Below are 20,359 nucleotides of genomic sequence, written 5' to 3'. Positions count from 1 at the left end.
GAGGTACTCTGTGGTAAGGCATAGTATCCCAAGAAGTGTATCCACCTGTTGTATGATTGCCTGGCCAAGTGCCCAGCTGTAGGGTTGTAGGGACCAATAGCATTTTGATTTCGGTGTAAGTAGGGCCTGATGGTGATATTGCTTCTGGCTTATGTAGATATAGTATTTCAAGGTGATGATATTAAGACTTCCACAGGCTAAGGAGACATACCACACTCTAGGGGAGTATAAAATGAGGATGGAGTTGGTAAACCAGAAAAAATAGAGGGTGTTTCTAAAGTTGTTAAGAAGGAGAAAATGAGGGGTAAAAAAAACCTTTCTATTAGTAGAGATTATTACATCTTGCTAATGTATGTTTAGACAACTAAAGTAATGCGTGGTACGTGATTTTTTTCTATTTAATCTCCATCAATGAGGAGACAATTAGCTTAATATGAGAATAAGAAATCTGCAAAAAAAAAGGTTTTTCATAAATCTCATTAAGTCATGCCACTAGTCAAGCTTGCCTTTCTATCCAGCGCATAGGCCAGCAAGAAATCTAAGACTTTCTTTTTAGCTTTCTCTGAGTATTATTGGCTTCCACAAACCAAATCATAGAAACACACAAAATTAGGGTTGGAAGGGACCTCAGGAGGCCATCTAGTTCAACTCCCTGCTTAAAGCAGGACCACTCCCAATGAAATTTTCTCAGCCAAGGCTTCGTCTAGCCAGGTCTTAAAAACCTCCAAGGATGGACAGTCCAGTAAGGCTTCTTTAAAGTACAGGCAGCTCTCCTGGACTCCTCTCCCACTTAGTCTGGCTTGCCAGGGGATCCTGCCCATGAGTTCCCTGAGTGAGTCAAAGTCTGCTTTACTGAAGTCCAGGGTCCGTACTCTGCTGCTCTCCTTCCTTCCCTTCTTCAGGATCCTGAACTCAAGCATCTCGTGGTTGCTGTTGCCCAAGTCGCTATCTACTAGTATGTTCCCCACCAATTCTTCCCTGTTTGAGAGCAGCAGGTCCAGAAGAGCACGGCCCCTACTTGGCCGCTCCAGCATTTGCACCAGGAAGTTGTCCCCAGTACTCTCCAAAACCTTTCTGGATTGCTTGTGCACTGCTGTATTGCCCTCCTAGCAGATGTCAGGGTGATTGAAGTCCCCCATGAGAACCAGGGCCTGTGATTGGGAAACTTCTACTAGCTGTTTGAAGAAAGCCTCATCTACCACTTCCTCCTGGTCTGGTGGTTCATAGCAGACCCCCACCATGGCATCACCCTTGTTACACTCTCCTCTGATCCTAACCCTTTCGACAGGTCTATCTCCAGATGATGCATTCATTGTATTGCATCTGACTTGTGAGAAGAAAGGTTTCTCTGCCAGCAAAGGAGTCTGTCATCATGTAAATATCTCACAAGGGGATGAAACACCAAGACTTGGTTGTCATCAACCTGTTGTCAGAGGACAGATATCCTACATGAAATGGCTACCAACCAGTCTATATAAAGCATCTAATATCTTTGGGTAGGTATTTCAACCTCCTGCATTAGCATATTGTTCAAATTCAAATGGTATATTTTTGGCTGTTTTCATCACGACTGTGTACACCTGACTTCACTTTAAATGTTTATATTTTGAACTCTTTTATATCTGATTTAGAAAAAGAAAAATATTCTATCAAGCTTCTTCTATAATGGCAGCAGTCCAAGAAGTTTTCTAATATCATTATTTAGAATTTTTTATTTTATAATTTATATTTATGTAGCACCAGAGGGGCCCACGATGCCATAATGCATTGTTTCTCAAACTTTTCATGTTGATAATCCTTTATTTTAGGTTAAAACTTTTGTGACACCTCCCCTAATATTTACTAGAAAACAGTGAGTCAAGGGCATATCCATGATAACACCGATAATCCTATATAATTTGTGTGCATGTATTTTGAGAGGCTGACAGAGAATATTTGACCTTTGTGTAGTTAAAATGTGTAGGGAGGAGAAGAGCAAGGCTTTCTTTGCTTTAGGTACTAATAATATCAGCCATTTGCACCTACTTACCCTTTGTGGCCTAGTCATGAAGGGTGTGACGTGTCCATTGAGAAACACTGTCATAATGAATATACAGCAGAGGGTGGACGTAAGACAACAGCAAGCCCAAGGAGGGAGATATAGTCTGGTGATGAAATAGGTTTCCCTTAGAGAGAAAGAGATGAATGAAGCCTGCAGTATAGATTTCTTTTAAGTCATTATTTTTAGTTGTTTTCCTTTTTCTCTCTTTTCTTATGGAAATGTGTGCATATATTTATAATAAAAGAGTAATTCACCTGTTGCTGGATTTGATAGACACTGAGAGAGAATGGAATGACTATACAAAATATGACCGAGATGTTTGTAGTGCAAAGACTGTGAACAAGACAACTGTAACAGGCTTTTTGTCCTCAGAAATAGCTCTGGCAAAGCTTGTTCTTTTAAGAATAGGAAAGTAGGACATCTACAATACATATATTGTTCTTTTTTTGGATAAGGCTGTATAATCCTTTACAACCTTTTACAGACAAGCAGAAAAGTTTAAAATCCTAGATAGAGAATAGACTCTTTAATAGTGTAAATTCTTTTAACTTCATGTTCAGTCACTGATCTGCTTCATATAAAGCTGCCAGAAGTCCATCAGACTTGTTCTCAGTGACTTCTGTAAGCTCCTGTTACTGTTTTTCTTTCATTAGAGGAGATGAAAACATGTTCACTTCGCCTTTTACACAGCACCTTAGGGAATGGGGTTAGGTTTGCAGACCTGCTAGAGTGCATCTGGCTCCAAACATACGCAATGTTTGAATCCAATTTTGGTTAAAACATATTCCCAGATGTTTCTTAGTAGTGACACCATAAAATATTGCATTTCATTCTTCAGCTCTCAACAAATATGTTTGAAACCCTCTCACAATGTATTTTGCCCCCCTATATTCTTCATGGTATATATTTGAAAAAAAAAGAAAACTATATAAACTGCGGAGTTTCGGTGTTTTAAATTATTAGCCTTCCCACTGTACATTTATAAAATGTCACCAGGATCCCAAAGTTCCCCCCCAAGTACAGACTCATTCTCTTCCCAAGCAGCCATGACATCAGTGCTGCCAGTGGAAGCAAGGAGGTGGGAGCAGTGTCTGCACCTGATGTCCCTGCACCTGCACCACCTCTGCTCAGTCCAGAAGTGGGCACCAGCAGTGGAATCACTGCCTCTTCCACCCCAATGTCATCTCTCAGTGTGAGCTTCCCATTGCCAGAGGATGAGCTGGAGCTGGAACCAGGGATGCTGAGTGCGCTGGCTCAAGCAATACTGAGGACTGAGGAGGAATCAGAGTTTGTGCTCCACACCCCTCACGTTTCCCCTAGACCCAGGTCTCCTCTGGAAAGCAGCACCTTAGAGGAGGCTGAGGTTGTGGAGGCAAGTGGCTCAGCTGAGGCAGCTCTTCCTGCTGTTGAGCCTCAGCCTGCTGAGGATTGGGATAAGGCAGGATCCTCAGCCTCAACCCAGAAGTGGGGGAGTAGTGTAGTGTGGAGCCATTTTGAGCTGGCAGATGATCCCAGGTTTGCTATCTGCCAGCACTGCCAAAGGCACATGAGCCGTGGCAAGGATGTGAGACACTTTTCCACCACGGCGATGCTGCTACATCTCAGGAAGCAGCACCCCCTTGTCCTTCTTCCTGCTCAGCCTGGCACCAATGTGTGTGCACCAAAAGGGAAGTCCCCCGCTCAATCCAAAACCCCCTTCCCCACAAAGCAGAGGCAGACCACCCTGTACCAGTGGGGGAAAGGTGGACAGAAAGCGGGGCGCATTCCCAAGGTGAATGAGATCACCCAGAGCATTGGGGAGATGCTTGCTTTGGATAGCCAGCCCTTCTCCCTAGCTGAGCAGCCAGGGTTCAGGCGGTTCATAGCACCTCTGGCCCCATTTTACAAAGTTCCCACATGCACCACCTTTAGCAGGGCGGTGGTGTCCTCCCTGTATGAGGCATGCAGGAAGTACTTGAGGGAGGAGCTGTGCAAGGCAGGGCTGCAGGTAGCCTTGCACTTCACCTCTGACATGTGGAGTAGCCGGGGTGGCAATCACGCCTACCTCTCCCTCATGGGGCACTGATGCGATCAGTCAGGCCGTCGGTGGGCTCTACTGCAAGCTGAGGTGGTGGATGAGTCCCACACGGCAAGGGAGATCACAGGGGCCATGAACCGCATGGTGCAGGGGTGGCTCATTGGGCAGGCCAAACTCACCCAGGGGTTCATGGTCACCCACAACGGGGCCAATATGGTGAAGGCTGTCCGTGATGCCAGCTTTGTTGGCATCCACTGTGTGGCACACAGGCTGCACCTAATAGTGAGGGATGCCTTGGAGGGGGGCAGGGCTGCTGGTGACAGCACCACCACCAGTACTGGTACAAGCCAGCTGATTTTGAAATGCAGGAAGGTGGCGGGCTAGTTTCACCACAGCATCAACGGGGGCAAGATGCTGCTGGAGAAACAGGCAGAGCTCAGCATCCCGCAGTACAAAATCATGCAGGATGTGGAGACCTGATGCTTGAAAGGCTGGTGGAGCAACAAAAGGCCATCCATGAGATGGCCTTGCTTGGGGAGGTTGGGATCAGCGGCCCCCTGAACAGAGCTGAGTGGGGTACCATCTCCCAGATCTTGGTGGTCCTCAAGCCCTTCCTTGAGGCCACCAAGACCCTTAGCGCTGGTGATGCCTTCCTCAGCCAGGTGATCCCCCTCGTGAGGGAACTGGAGAACCAAATGGAGAAGTTCCAGGGGATCAATGTTCCTGGCTGGGGCAGGCCACTGTCACCAGACGTGCAGGCTCTGGTGAGGTGGCTGAAGAAGGGCATCAGGAGATGGCTGGATCCCTTGCAGTCCAGTATGGTCCACATGATGGCGGGCATGTGCGACCCGAGGGTGAAGGGGAGCATGTGCACTGGCAGCCCCAAAACCCTCAATCACTGGACGCAGGTGCTGCTGAACTAAGTCAGGGAGGGAGAAATGCAGAGGCGAGGGACTGTGGAAGAGTGGGATCCCCTTTCCCGTGCCAGCACTCCCAGCACTGGTGCCAGCACCAGCACTAGTACCAGCCAGTCTCCTCCATACCAGCTACTGCCAATGTGGGCCATGGGCATGACTTCAATGCTGGGGTCCAAATGTATCAGACCTCAGCCTCGGGCAGGTAGTGCCGAGGCTTCGGTGGCCATCTATCTCACTGAGGATGTGGAGTCACTGGACTGCGACCCGTGGGCCTACTGGGCAAACTGCGGACAGATGGGGCAGGATCTGGCCACAGTTGCCCGGCAACACCTGTCCTGTCCACCAACCAGTGTTTCAAGCGAGAGGGTGTTCAGCATTGCTGGGGATGTTGGGACACCCCACCGCACCTGCTTGGGTCCTACGTTGGTGGAGCAGCTGGTGTTCCTAAAAGCGAACCTCCCGCTGCTGGGTTCCCCAAGCGCCACCTGCAGACGGACTGAGTGCCACCCTCCTTACTCTGTCTGTACCAATTTCCTTTTTTGAGTTCTTTAAAAGCCGAATAATGTCCCGCTGTCAGCTGGAGGGGGCAGTAACTGCATCACCAGCCAGCAGGCGAAGAACATGTCCCTGCTGAGCTCATTCCCCTGCCAGGATGAACTTGGAGGTATGGGATTGGGGCTATGGGGAAGGAGGAGGCCCCGGGTCCTGGGCATAACCACTAAAACTGCACCCTGCCAGGGGAGGGAGGCCTGGTGGGACTGCTGGGGGTGCAGCAGCCCCGTAAATGCCAGGACCAATGATCCCGTGGTGAAAGGCAGGGAGGAGGCACCATAACCTCCAGCTAATGCATGCATGCACAAAATTCTGGCTGGGGAATGCCCAGACCTGTCATGTCTTTGACAGGCCTAACACTTGCTGGCTGCAATGCAATTGTGAGGCTCCCAGTGAGCCCAGCTTAGCTGCCCAGGATGCCAGCTTTAGGTTTGAAAACCCCTTTGTCAGGCTGAGGAAGTACCTGCAGTTGGTCCTGGATAGAAGGAATAGTAAGGAAGCCAGAGGCTGGCCTGGCCCGCAATGTAGGCAAGAAAGCCAGTCAGTGAAAATGGAAATGGAGGTGTCAGGAGGGGAGGGACATGCTGGGGTACAGGGTGGGGGGAGGAAAGGGGGTTGTAGCAATGCAGGTAAAAGTGCAGAGGTGCCTGGGGTGTTGGATGTCCAGCAGGTCACAGCGTGCCAGAACTCCACTGTGTATATTGAGTCCATGAGTGTATATTGAGTCCTACTACCTAGGAGGCTGATGAAGTGCAGTTCATAGGCCCGACTGTGAAAAGTGGTTTGCTTTGTAATTTGTCCCCTCTCAGGATCAGGCCTGAGAGACTGGAGGCAGAGTGTTTTTTTGGCGAGGAATGTGCCCCCACAGGTAGCTGGGTTTTGTTGTCTTTGATAGATTCTGGTGTGCAGTTTGTGGCGGGGGGTACTAGAGATAGTTGGCAGGTTTTGTGTTTTGAGCTGTAAGAAGTTGGCTTCAGTTCTGGTGATGAGGTTAGGTACTTGTTTGAATGTACAAACTACTTTTCAGAGCTGGGCCTATGAACTGCACGTCATCAGCCTCCTAGGTAGTAGGTACAGAAACTTATGGACTCAATATAGACAGTGGAGTTCTGGCACACTGTGACCTGCCAGACATCTGACACCTCAGGCACTTCTGCACTTTAACCTGTGCTGCTACATCCCCTTTTCCCCTCTACCCCCCACCCCAGCCTGTCCCTCACCCCCTGATGCCTCCATTTCCATTTTCACTGACTGGCTTTCTTGCCTGCATTGTGGGCCAGGCCAGCCTCTGGCTTCTTTACTATTCCTTCATCCAGGACCAACTGCAGGTACTTCCTCAGCCTGACAAAGGGGTTTTCAACCCTAAAGCTTCCAAAGATACATTTTTTAAGTACTCCTTTTTTTTTCATAATACACACATAGCCATAAAAACACAAAATAAGCCATCACACACCATGAGTAACATCATATGTCCAACACAACACATCTTTACTTCTTGCTGCTGATGCTACTGGTGTTGAGCCAGCTAAGTTATTTTACCTGTTGTCATGTAAAGTGTTGGACTGGGTGTGAGGCTGTAGGAGATGAGGAGGCCTCACTGGGGCACACTGCTGTGTTGTGCAGAGGTCCCAGCACCAGAAAGGGCACACCTTAACACACACACAGTGTCACCCACCCACATCACGAGTTTTGCCTATTAGCAGCCAGAGGTGCAGGGCCCCAGAAGACAGACTCCCCCAGTGAGACACACACACAGCTAGCAGGCTTCATGGCCTGGCAGGGCCCAGCACCCCTGCAGTTTTCAGCCCGCTGCACCTTAACGCACACAGGGTCATCTATGTCACGAGTTTTGCCTGTCAACAGCTTGAGGTGCAGTTCCCCCCAAACCCCTGCACTTCTTGAAACTTGGCAGGCTTTGTGGCCTCAGCAGGGGCTACCATCCCTGCAGTTTTCACGCCCCTGTGGTGTAACACATACATGTGACATGAGTTTTGCTTTCAAGAATTTGGGGTGCATTTCCCCCCAAATCCCTGTACTGATCTTCTTGAAACTTGGCAGACTTCATACTCTCAGCAGAGGCTACCACCCCTGCAAGTTTCACCCACATCAAAGACAAAACAACAATGTTATAGATATTTCATTTATCCCCCATTATACCCTATAGCTGAATCTCCGAGGCAGCTCCAAAGCTCTGAAGCCGCTTTGGTGAAACTGAAGCGGCAAACTGATCCAGAGCTCCAGATCGGATCACTGACATCCAAAGCGGCCAGATCTGAAGCCAGATTGAATACCTGCCTACTCGCACAAGCCTATTACCAAATAGGAAATGAAGGAACGAGAGGGGACTATTCCCTTAGCAAACTGAGAACATTTGTGAATTGCTGTCTGTTGCAACTTTTGAGGAGTGTATAATCTTCACATATGCTGCTCTGGATTTCCCTTACCAAGTGGAAATGAGCAAGCTATCTGGCTCCAAACAACTATTTAAAAACACAAATAAGTACTTAAATGAAAACAAAGTTTTATATGCCAAAGAAGTAAGTTTTATTAGGAAACTGATTAAAGGAGCATTGCTGCTAAAGATGCTAAAAGTTTACAGAAAACTGGAAACCTAATGTAAAAGACATTTTGAAAATGGATACATGTACCAAAGTTTTGAGTTGAACACATGCAAGAAAACAGAATTTTACTAATAAAGATCCTTTACTATTTTTCAGCATTTGAGTAGGAGACATTTTCCCTGTCACTTTTGCAGCTGTGGCTTGTCCCCTTGTATTTTGCCTTAGAGTACTAAAGGGGGGCAATGCTGGACTTGTTCTCGGGAAGAAATGACCCTCCCATCCTTAATCTCCTCAGTGATGGTGCGGATTTTTGTAGTGATTTGGGAAGGTGGTGCACAATCTGGGACACATGGGAAACTGGGAAGTCTGAGGAGAAAAAAAAGGGTAATTATCTACACATTTAGTGTAAGAGAAAAGTAATTAAAAAATCAGACACTACAACAAGAGATTATACTGTAAATTTACTGAAATAAAACTCACTTGACTACTTTGGGTTTGGACTGCCATTTATTCTCTCCTTCTCTGGTACTTACCAAATCAAAAATAAATGTATCACATACTCATTTGGAAGAAAATTTAACTTGTAGGTATATGGTTATGTGTGTATGGGGATAACACAGAGATCCTATGCTATCTATGCTTCATGTGGTAAAATCCAAAAGAGAACACTTTTAAATCAGACAAAAAAAGAACTAACCAAGCAGCAGAAAAAAAGCTCAGTAATCCTGAAGTCAGAGCAAGCTATCAACAATTGGCATCACGTAAATAGTGAAGGCCTAAAATCTAAATCTGATCTTGTTTTTTCAGTCTTGTATTTCAGTGAATTTCAATAGGTTCTTATTACCAAGAATTTTGTGCCTTTAAAAAGAGCCCTGCCAATAACTTTTTATTACACATACTTGCAGTCCTCCCCTTCCAGTAGCCGGCGGTAGGTGGCAATCTCAGTCTCCAAGCGGGTCTTGACATCAAGAAGAACCTTATACTCTTGGTTTTGCCGTTCAATGTCACATCGAAGTTCAGCTAGCTGAGCTTCCACGTTGGTGATCAGGCACTGGAGATGGGCAAGCTGGGAGGCATAGCGGTTTTCAGTTTCGTGCAAGGTGCATTCAAGAGTGGATTTCTACAATGGAAAAGAAAATGAATGTAAACAGTGGTGAAATAAGCGAGTGCCCCCAGCTCTCAAAAATGTTCATTTCAGGTTTGCACAATTATAAACGGGCCCAGCTAGTCCTGATTCCAGATCAACATCTGTTCCGTGCTGATTCTGTATCTAACATGTAGGGTGACTCCTGCAACTCAGTTAAGGATCAGAATAAGTTTCGTATACATTGACAATTGATCACTAAGGCATAACGTAGACTGAGACTTTTAAAGATTATAACACATTTAATTCCAATCTGATTTTAAGGCTGATCAACTAATACTCAGCTGTGTTAATTCATTCCACATGCCATTTCTGGACCCTTTGGCAAGTGCATTACTGAAATTGTTTTTCCTTCAGTACTAGATATACTCGGATACCTTGCGTATGCTGTGTACTGTATATTCTTTATCTAGTAAATTGTCTAGAATTAGCACCAAAAATACCTAACAATTTTGCCTAATCACCCAGGTAAAAGAATGATAAAAATGTGTTGTGCACCATGCTTGTCTGGGCTTCCAGGTCAATCTCCAGGGCCTGTATAGTACGTCTCAGATCAGTAATCTCTGTCTGGCAGCACTGCAGCTGTTCTCCACTGGAGATCACTTGCTGGTTCAGTTCTTCCATCTGAAATAAAAATAAAGTAAAATGCACTATTGAGAAGAAAACATGACTGTTTTAAAGGAAGAGCAGAAAACTTGGACCTTCATGATAACTTGAGCTATATGAACTACCCACCTTGGTTGAGAACCAGGCCTCAACATCTTTGCGATTGTTTTCCACCAAGTTCTCATACTGACATCTTATCTCATTTAGCACCTTATTAAAGTCACATGACGGAGCAGCATCAACTTCCACATTGACTCTGGCACCAAGCTGACATCGCAGTACGTTGGCTTCCTGCAGAGGCAGAAGCGCAAATGAGAGATTGCTTTGTAAACTGGCCACCTCTACCCCACCCCAGATCACACCGGGGCTATTTCCAAAAGTGACTAGTGACTTTTGTGCCTTATATTTTGTTTCCCTGTGTGAAGCACCTTTTTCAGAGCTGAGTGTGCACCTTCTCATAATCAGGACACTGGAAGATGGCCAAAATTGGACACTGAAAAATCAAGGTGTAAAAATCACTGTACCCTTTTAAAAATCTTGTCCAGCATTATTGCTTGCTGCAAGGTGTTATTTATTTCCCAATAGATTCTTGGTGTCTACAATGGTTTTATGGACTAAAAAGAGCTGGTGGAATTTCTTTATGAAGGTTACAGTGAATATTTGCAATACCAAAAATAACATCACGAGTAAACATTAATGCAATGTTTAAAGGGGAATTTAAACAACTGTTTACAGTTCGATTACCATTGTTTTAGTACACAATGCTGCCATGCACAACTGGAGAGACCTGTATCAACCACTTGGTCATTTTCTAGCTCCTGCATTATAACAAGGTTCTTTTTCCTAACAAATACATATCCTTCTGTCCTCATGCCCAAGTACATAGTATTGATAAGGTTGTAACTAGTTCAGCCTTGACACTATCTATTTATTTATTTCTATTCTTACCTCCTCATGATTTTTTTTGAGACAGAGCAGCTCCTCCTTAAGGGATTCCAGTTGCATCTCCAAGTCAGCTCGGCATAGAGTAAGTTCATCCATAATTCTACGCAGGCCATTAATGTCAGCATCAACACTCTGGCGAATAACTTGTTCACTATCAAACCTTAAAGCACAGCATAAGTGAATAAAACCCAGGCCATGGCAAAACAATTAAAAAAAAAAACTCCACCAAAACGTTCACTTATTTGTTGATTTTATACTGGTTTACTTTTATTATAATCTTTTTTCCCTAGTTTATAACATTTTGAGGGACCTGAGATATTTCATTATGGGCAGGTAGGAGTGGTGCTGAGAGCGTTTATTTTTAAAGCGTGCCATTACTTTCTCTCTGCAGATCAAAAACAAACAGATTTTTTCTAGAAGCCCTTACTTCTGCTTTGCACTAAGAACAAGTGATAAATCGTTAGAATGAAAATGATCCTTCAGAAAATGAAGTGATTGGATGGCTTTCTAAGTTAAAGAAGGAAGACTTAGTGACAATAAATATGGATCATAGACTGATTCAATCTGTATTTACTTGGTTCTGAAGTCATCTGCAGCCAGCCTGGCATTGTCGATCTGCAAGACCATCTTGGCATTGTTTGTCTTGGCACACAAAATCTGGAAAATAAGACAAAAGACTTTGGATGGAACAAAGAATCTCAGCAACTCAGAATAGTAACAAGATGCACTATGTAAGAATACTGATTCCTATCCCAAATATTTCTTGCACTGTGAGCAATACATCCAAAATGAATGTGTTTAGACATTTTGATTTACATAGGCTTTATTTCTTTAACAGAAATAGTTCATGCTCTGAAACCTATCATTCCCATTCAGAAAATCCTCAAGTATTGCTTATTTACAGCTAGCTATAAGCAGTGAGACATCACAGAGGTTTGCATGGAAGGAAATCAAAATAAATGGAAGATGACTCATAATTAGGGACAGATAAGAAATATTCTTTCAGCATTTATACATTTTCCCATTCTTCTCCCAAAGCAGAAATGGTTAAATGGAAATGTTTTTAGACCTGATAGTGCCCAGTAAACACCACCTGTTTTCATGGACAACCTGTCAAATGGTTAGGAAAGCTTTAATGGGCCTTTACCTGTTGCTGAAGTTCCTCCAAGGTCTTATAGAAAGCCTGGAAATCAGTGCGCACATAGGGGACTTGACATTCATACCACTCACGAATCTTGCATTCCAAGTCGGCATTCTCCTGCTCCAGGTGACGCACTTTCTCCAAATAGCAAGCCAGGCGGTCATTGAGGAACTGCATAGTTTCCTTTTCATTACTATTGAAAATCCCTTCATCACACCATCCAGCAAACCCTGGGCCATAGTAACCAGAGGGTAGAAAGGAACTAGGCAACCAGCTTCCTAATCCAGAAGATCCCAGTTTAACAGAAGAAGCTGAAATATTTCTTCCACCATATGAGAGACCTGGAAACCTGGAAGGACTACTGGAGCAGACTGAAGAAAGCGGAGGGAAAGCACCACCTGTGACACACGATCCCTTCCCAGACCCAGAAGAGATAGTGTGGGTACAATACTTGGAAGTCATAATGTTAGTAGTTAAAGCTAGCAGGTTTCAGATTAGTTGGAAAGCCCAAACTGCCAATCTGAAGCTCTCCTTCCTCAGTGGCACAATTTTATACCCTGCACAATGGGTGTTGGCAAACTACACTAGTTGTTTCTCTTGGGAAAGCTGACACCAGTTTCCTAAATACATTGCATTGTTCTGCTATTCAGCTGCTTGTCTAGTTAATTTCCTCATAAAAAAGTTTCGATCAGTCAGGATTACATCAAAGGGACCTTTCATTATTCCTAAACAACAAACCCTGCTGACTAGGCGGGGGTAAATTAAGAGGGCAGTTGTACTATACAACTTGGGTTTGCAGCCATCCTGGGGCAAGACTTTCCCCTACATTTGTCCAGCTAGAGCTAGCTGTGTTGTGCATGGGACATAATGGTAAAAATCTTGTCCTGGTTCTCAGCCCATTGGAACAATGGGTATCTTTGAGTTACTATGCATTGGACTTAGATTCAAGTCTCATCTCTCCCATCACTTTCAGCTTGAGCAACAGAAAGATTTAGTGTCTGACACAGACCTTGCTGATCTGGTCAGGGAAGAAAGTGATTTTTATTATGCAGTAAAGAGTTATGTTGTTGTAATTTGAAGGGAAATCTTTTCCATTTTTGTTTTGTTTTGTTTTCCCAGTGTGAAGAGTTTTGAAGTAGAGACTATTCTTGGGAATATGAGCGCAGTTCATTTTATGGGAGTGTTGCCTTGCCAGTGGTGGCTTCACTGAAGACTAAAATTCTAGGCATGGGACCTGGGGCAATAGTGTAGTCTTTTTCTTAAAGAACAAGATAGAAAAACATAATACTGTTTGATGTTTGTGGACGTAGGTGTATGCTGGGGAAGAGTCTGGAGGCACAAGGAAAGCAGCAGCCCTCTTAGTAAGTGGAGAGGATCTAAACAAATAGGAGTCCTGCTAGGCAACATTATTCCTTCTAAAGAACTGAAATCAGCACAGCCTTAGATCCTACTCGAGTTGGTGGTAAATGAGCGGAGACTGAATAGAGGTTTTGGAGGGACCTGGAGGATGAGGAGGGGTAGACTTGATGACAGGACTCCACAGAAACTGAGGTGGTGAAGAATGTGTCATAGGAGAAAATAGAAAGTGTTCTAAATACTGCTTCATTTTCTGGATTTAATTTTGTATGTAGAAATCCTGAGGGATGTTGGCTAACAAAATGTTTTCAAAATAGTGTATGCTAGCAGAATGCCACATTTATGTAAATGTGTTATATGCTTCTGAAGCTGGGTTTTACCAGGCTCTTAAATCTTTATAAGCTTCTTTTTCAGCTGCTTAAGTCTGGGCAGTCACTTAGGTAGATAGGCAAGCTGACATACCACAGATAAACAGCAGCATTGCTGAGAAATTATGATGTAGGACTAATCGGCTTCTTTTTGGCAAATGGAAAGCTGAAATCCCAATGAGCTCTGTTTAATGCCTTTTAATTTCTTTCAGTTGCTGCTTACTGAGCAAAGGGCTAATAAAATGGCTACTTTACCAATGAAAATGCAAGGCAGGTGGTATTGGTAATTGTGCCAGACCAGCAAACTTTTAGATTTTTAAAATCTATTTTATTCATTCATAAATACTTTTATATGGTGTTTGTAAGCATTAGTGCATTATGGACTTGTATATCTTATAACCACCATTTCACAACACTTTTGGGAGGTAAGGTAATAAATGGTATTGCAGTATTATAAATGTGATGGTCTAAGAAAAATGCCAGAGGCATCTTTTATTGAACCAACTGTGTACATGGGAGAGATAGAGATGAGCTTTTGAGTCCCACTATACCCTTCCTAAGCTATCTGTTGGGTCTGTCAGAGACCTGAGGAAGGGTACTAAGTCTTGTTCCAGCACTGCATGGCAATGATTTCTTACAGAATATATTTTTGCCATGGCTGCTGCAGAATGCCAACACGTCAGTCCAAAGGGAGCATTGACTAGCTATTTTGGTTATTTACTTACCACTTTTGCAAACAGTGTCATAAGATCTAATGGGATACTTTTATACTATTTCTAACATATTATTTTTAGAAATATGGGGGGAAAGGTAATGTCAGCTACACAGTATGATGTTGTACTCCTGTTAAATGTTTCATTTAAAAAAATGTTTTTAGTGCAAGTATAAAGTATCTGGGAATTGACTTTTGTTTTTTATCAAAGGCATAAATGTAACACCAGCTATAACAATATAAGACTTTCCTATATCCCAGCTTTCTCTCATTCAACACCAATATATTCTCACCCTGACTTGGAGGGAATACATTTTGTATTAGAAGGCAGTTCATTTTATTTGCTCCTTCACTATTTAGCTGCTTGTTTAGCCTGCTGAGATGGCTATCCATAAGCCATTTTCTGTGCATCTTCTCAACACCTAACTGCTTGGAAATGATCTGAGGGAGAAATAAATAGCCATGCAGTAACAATGACTGTTGGCCAGGACATTGCCACAGGATCTATCTAAAATAACATCTGGTAACAAGGTTTTAAATGTAATCAGACACCATTTTAACAATGTAATAGCCCAAGTGTGGCATTGCAGTATCAATATTCAGAGAAAACACAGTGTTGCTTTGGATTTGAACCTGCCGGCCCAGACCAAGAGAGCTGCCAACTAATCTGTACTGCCACAAGAAAAATGTTGACACTGAAGTCCCGTCCCAATAACATAATTAGGAAAGTATTTATTGCAGGGGTCAGCAACATTTTTGGGCCCCCGGACTTGGAAGTTGTTGATATACCGGGGTGGACAGGAGGGAAGCAATGAGGGCCATGATCCTTGTTGTGGCAGCACAGAGCCAGCCCCTTCCCTGCTGTGCACCCCAAGGTGCACGTACAGCCACCACTACCACGGAGCCTGGCCTGCTCGCAGCAGTCAGCAGGCAGGCTGCAAACAGCTGCACTGGGGTTTGGAGCCCCAGCCCAGCTCCATGGTGGTAGCAGCTGCATGTGTGCCTCAGGGTGATTGGCAGGGAAAAGGCTAGGGTTGCACTGCCCCAGGCCCCCTGCCGTGTGCCTCGAGGTGCATGTCCAGCTGCCACCAACAACAGACCAGGGCCTGGGCTCTAGACCCCAGTGCACCAGTTGCAGCCTCCTGGCTCCCTGCCACATCCAGCCTGGGTTCTAGGCAGCTGCTGCCTGCCAGAGAGCCTGGTGTAAGCAGCCCAGGCTCCATGGCTGGCAGCAGCTGCTTAAACCCCAGGCCAGCTGTAGCATGCCAAGCAAAATGGCCTCTTGTATCATGCTCTGGCTAGAGGTGCACCGATATATTGGTCCATATCGTATCGGCATTGATAAAAGGAAAATTGACATTATCGGCTGTCGCAGGGCACCTCGGTGCCCCTGCTCCTATAGAGGAGAAACTGCCAGGGAGCGAGTGAGCGCGCCCTGGCCTGACATAACGAGCCCAGCTGAGGCTTGCTCAGGTAATGAGCGCAGCTGCGGGTTGCCGGAGCAACCAAGGGGAATCAGCTGCCTGTAGGAGGCAGGGCCTGGCCCTTATAAAGCTCAGGGCTGAGGCCAGGTTGGTGGTTCTCTGTCAGCAGCTGGAGAGGCAGGAGCTCACTCAGCCAAGCTATGGGGAGAAGTCTGAGGGGCAAGTACAGCTCATGATGGCCCTGAGAGGATTGGGCACTAAAGGTTTAGCCAGGGGGCTTTATGTTTGTGTTACAGCCAGGAGGCTTGTGTTTGTTTGGCTTTGATATTACACCTGGAGGCTTGGGTGAGGCTGTAGGGGTTGGAGGAGGCCTCAACTATAGGGACCCCAGAGAGTGTGGGGTGCCCTAGCACCAAGAGGGCACATTATTTGCATAGCGCCAGGGAAGGCGCAGCTCGCACACCAGGGCGTGAGCAACTGGCGGCGAGGAGCACGGCCAGTGGGTCGCGGGTGCAACCCGTAGGTTGTGGACGGGGACCTAGACCCTGGATTGCGTGTGGGGGAACATAGACCCCGGCCCCAGGAAAGGGGCGGTATTATTGAGTAGCCCAGTGTGGGCATGGCGAGCCCCAAAGAGGTGGGGAGCGCCATACTGAAGAGCCCTAGAGAGAGGGGCAATTACTGAGAAGCCCAAGACAGGCATAGCGAGCCCGGCCGCAGGCTAGTGCGGTAACACCCCTCAGACTGAGGCAGGGTGCTGCGGTTGCCCCGAGAAGACAGGGAGTAGCAGTGCGGTGAGCCAGGGTCAGAGAGGGTGCCTGTGTGGTTGGCCCATAGGACCGGAGGCCTGCTAGAGAGTCCCTGAGCGGAACCACACCGTCAGGGGAGGCCCAGAGTGGGCTAGACGAGAGTTCCAGCAAGAGGCTGGGCATGAGAGAGGGAGCCCAGAGTGGGCCACAGTAAAGAGGAGGCCCGGGAAGCGGGCGTACAGACCGGACAACGTCTATTACATCTGCGAGGCTTGGGGGCGTGGTATTAGGGGCTGGTAGGAGCCACGCATAGCCCACAAGGCTAGGGTGTCTGGGGAACACCCACCATATCGGGAGACCCCCAGGGGCTCCGGAAGAACCGCGGGGACAGAGGTCCCGAGTAGCCGTGCCCAGGGAAAACACAAGGCAGCCTCCCATCATTATATTTACCATCAAAGACATGGCGGGCGAGAATTAGAGGGTGCTTTGCGCCGGCCTGTACACGGAGCAAGGGACCTCAAGGAGATCACGGCCCTCCGTGAGGACCCCGCCGTGACATGGGCAATGAGCTTTTTTTGGCCAATGTGGCCAATAACATCACCGATAAATGTTGTGTGCAGCTGCAGCATGCACATGGCCAGGCAGCTCAACAGCTTGGAGAGCAGCATTCCTCCAGTAAGTCGGGGGGTGGGGGGGAAATGGGCTTGGGGGAGGGGCGGGGAGAGGAGGGAAGGGATGGGGCAGGGCAGATCAAGGTCCCCATGGTGAGGGAGGGAGTGGGGCTGGTGTAGGGGCAGGCACTGTCCAGCAGGGGCAAGGGTGGGGCACAGGATAGAGCCACAGGGGGTGCAGGGGAATGGGAAGGAGGGTGGCTCCGTGCCACTGCTCACGTCCCTGGGGGAGGCACAACCCTTGGAGTTGTGTGCAGGGCAGGGGTGGGCTGCCCACTTTGGGCTTGGGGCCAGGTGTCGGCCCCAGCCCCACTCCCTCCCTCACCATGGGGCCTTCATCTTTTTCCCCCATGCCCTTTCCCTCCCCTGTGCCCCTTCCCTCCACAGACTTACTGGTTGGATGCTGCTCTCCAAGCTGCTGGGCTGTGTCACAACCCAAGGGTGTGATTTTTGTTTGTGCGCGCTTCGGCACTGCTAAATTATTTCCCGCCACTCGTAGCCTTCTTTGCAGGGTGCATTTCTTAGTTGCAAAAGAGAAATGCACGGTGCAAGGAGTTCCCGCCATTCGTATGCGGATTTGTGTCCCACTATTGGCCAGTTCTAAATTATTCCCACGTGGCAGCTAGCGATTGGCTTGCTAGCCGTATAAGAGGCTTGAGCGGTTTCCGCCCAAGTTGGAGGACTCCACAACCATCTGGAGAAGGAGAACTTCACATCTCGTGAAGATCTCTAAGCGCTGCGGAGCCTATTGGACCCAGCGTATTCAAAGAAGGCAACGGGGGTCTGATCAGTCTCTCGCCTCTCCCCGTCGCCGCCTGATCCCTCGACGTACCCTTTCCTGCGCGCAAGTTCCACGGAGCCTAGCAAACTTTGTGTGAGTGTATTCAGAGCTCTTTGCTTCGAGTTACTTTCTTCGGTTGACAAGACGGGCTCGCGGTTTAGAGCTTTCAACCGGATGGGCTAGAAGGTTCACGGGAAGGAACTCTAGTCCGCCTCTGTTCTTTTCTGTCTGTAACTGCAACTCAAGCAAGTTTTCCTGCCTGCACCGCAACCATCTTCAGTGTAAGTAAAATAATCTTAAATCAACCGCTAAGCGTCCGTGCCTAATTCTAACGTGCCGCCTGCCTTCCCCGACCCGGCATGTCCGGGCTGCTGGCCACAGCCCGCCACGCGAAAAAACCCCCGAGGGCCTCGGACCGCTCCCAGCCTGCACAGGCGCATATTGGCAATCAGATCAGTATTGGCCGATATGGCTGGTTAATAATTGGCCATCTCTATCAGCCAAAATTCTTTATCGGTGAACCCCTTGCTCTGGCACATGTGCTGGCAGATTCTAACCTCTATTCTATTGCTTTAATACAGCTGGGATTTCTTAGGGTAATATCTTTTGTTTGACCAACTGTGTAGTTGTGCTAAAGTTAGACAAGTTTTCAAACACAAGACTAGAATTTCAGCCCCAAAATCTACAGCAAAATAGCAATTTCCCCTGTCTTGTTTCTAGATGGTACTTTACATCTGTTGTTAAAAGCTGTACAACAAGGTTTTATATCTCCTAAAATTTCTGGGCATCTATACACGTGCTCGGGGTGGGGGTGGGAGGGGCAGGGGACTTTTTAATTAGAGCTCTTGGGAGGCACTCTAATTAAAATGCCTGCAGTGTCTCGTGTATTCAGCATCCCATTTGACAAGCTTTAGTTAAAGTGCCTCTGACATTTTGAAACATGGGGATGCTGAATACACATGACGGTGAGGCTGCTAGAGCATTCTGATTAGCATGCTCCAGCACACATTCTAATTAGAACGTGTCAGAGCAGGCATCCTGCCCATGTACAGGCACCCATTAAGCCTTGGTGGGGGAGGCGGGGGAAACCCCAACATATTCTGTTTGTTAGAAAAAAAACATATATGAAATCTTTCAGGGAAATTGCAGACACTTGCAGTGTGTCTGCCACATTTCAATCTACATAACAAAATACTCTCTTGGGCTCAGTGTACACCTCTCATAAACCTGTTCTTCCAAAACACTGTCTTTGAAGTGGCTTTTGTTTCTGGAAAGGAAAGATTTTTATATCATATAATCACAATTCACTGCCTTCTAATCGTTAGTCTGCTGAATCTTATACAAACATGTCATGTATGCTCAGTAACTTGTAGCTTCTCATGTCACTAAAGTATTGGTTTAAGCACAATAGTCAGCGAGGGGGAATTAGTGCAGCAAAATTCATAAAAAGATGTAACCCGGGTGGTACTCAGATAGGTACCCCCTCTTCAAATAAAGGGATGTTAGCGGATGCACTGTGGGAGGCGTAGCTGCCTAGTTGTACGCAACTCCCCTCCTCTTCCTACAGAGCAGAGGCAGGACACGTGGTGAGCCTTAACTACATACAATTTAATATGATACAGTAGTTTACAGAATGAACTTATATATACATATGCAATAAAGTATTTACTGTCTGTCTGTCTGTCTGTCTGTCTATATATAGATATATATACAAGCATACTGTACTAGCCCCTGACCCATCGCCTAAGCTGGTCCCCCTGGAGACCTCTGGAGATGAACTGAAGGCCCTACCTTCCCACTCAGCACCCTCCAGGCCTGAGGAGAGGGACCCTCAAGTATAACCAGGGGTTGATTTAGGGACTGATAATAATAGGACTGAAAGTGGTAATACAGTGATTAAATATTCTTCAACAGGGTTTTTAATCAAACACAATGCATTCAAATACAATAATGAGGTACAGGGTTTACAAGCAATAAGGTGCAGGGTTTACAACATGAAATCAAAGAGGAAGGAAAGGAACAACATGCAGCCATGGTGCAACAGTGGCGCCACAGAAATAAATGACCCCAGGGTCGAGGGGGAAGAAAAAAGAATACCCCAGTACCCCAAAGGGCACCCTTTAATCCTGCTTAAATTACGCAGCTGGCTAGGCCTCAACCCGGGAACCCCCTTTTCATCAGGGGGCTTCCCCTCAGCCACCCACCACGGAGAGGAGGGCCCTCCTCCCCTATGGGAACCCCCTTCCCAGGCGACTCCCAGCTCCCTAGGACTTGCCAAGGCTGCACTCATCTCCAGGGCTGAGATGTCTCCTCCCTCTGTGGAGGGCCCTCAGCTGCCTTGGGGGCTCTTCTGGCCTGTCAGCCTGCTCTTGGC

General features: G+C 46.6%; 1 protein-coding gene across 1 annotated transcript; it reads right to left on the bottom strand.

Moving 5' to 3' along the window:
• Positions 1–8,047: 8,047 nt before the first annotated feature.
• LOC102567723 (keratin, type I cuticular Ha6-like) lies at positions 8,048–12,421 on the bottom strand. The gene is made up of 7 exons (XM_006276668.3): positions 11,931–12,421; positions 11,358–11,440; positions 10,787–10,943; positions 9,968–10,129; positions 9,731–9,856; positions 8,988–9,208; positions 8,048–8,454 (listed from the first exon to the last, which is right to left on the bottom strand). Exons 1-7 carry the CDS (start codon positions 12,384–12,386, stop codon positions 8,310–8,312), a joined length of 1,350 nt encoding a protein of 449 aa, XP_006276730.1. The 5' UTR covers positions 12,387–12,421; the 3' UTR covers positions 8,048–8,309.
• Between the last annotated feature and the right edge of the window lie 7,938 nt (positions 12,422–20,359).

Source organism: Alligator mississippiensis, chromosome 4, assembly GCF_030867095.1.
Source record: "Alligator mississippiensis isolate rAllMis1 chromosome 4, rAllMis1, whole genome shotgun sequence".
In the NCBI taxonomy this organism is placed as follows: domain Eukaryota; kingdom Metazoa; phylum Chordata; order Crocodylia; family Alligatoridae; genus Alligator; species Alligator mississippiensis.
This window is presented reverse-complemented; position numbering and strand designations above follow the sequence as displayed.

Excerpts from the sequence above, each read along its gene's own strand:
- LOC102567723 (XM_006276668.3), bottom strand. The coding sequence starts at position 12,386 with ATGACTTCCAAGTATTGTACCCACACTATCTCTTCTGGGTCTGGGAAG. Across the intron at positions 11,441-11,930 it reads TGGAGGAACTTCAGCAACAG|ATTTTGTGTGCCAAGACAAA; the intron begins GTAAAGGCCCAT and ends CTTATTTTCCAG. Across the intron at positions 9,857-9,967 it reads AGGCCTGGTTCTCAACCAAG|ATGGAAGAACTGAACCAGCA; the intron begins GTGGGTAGTTCA and ends TTTTTATTTCAG.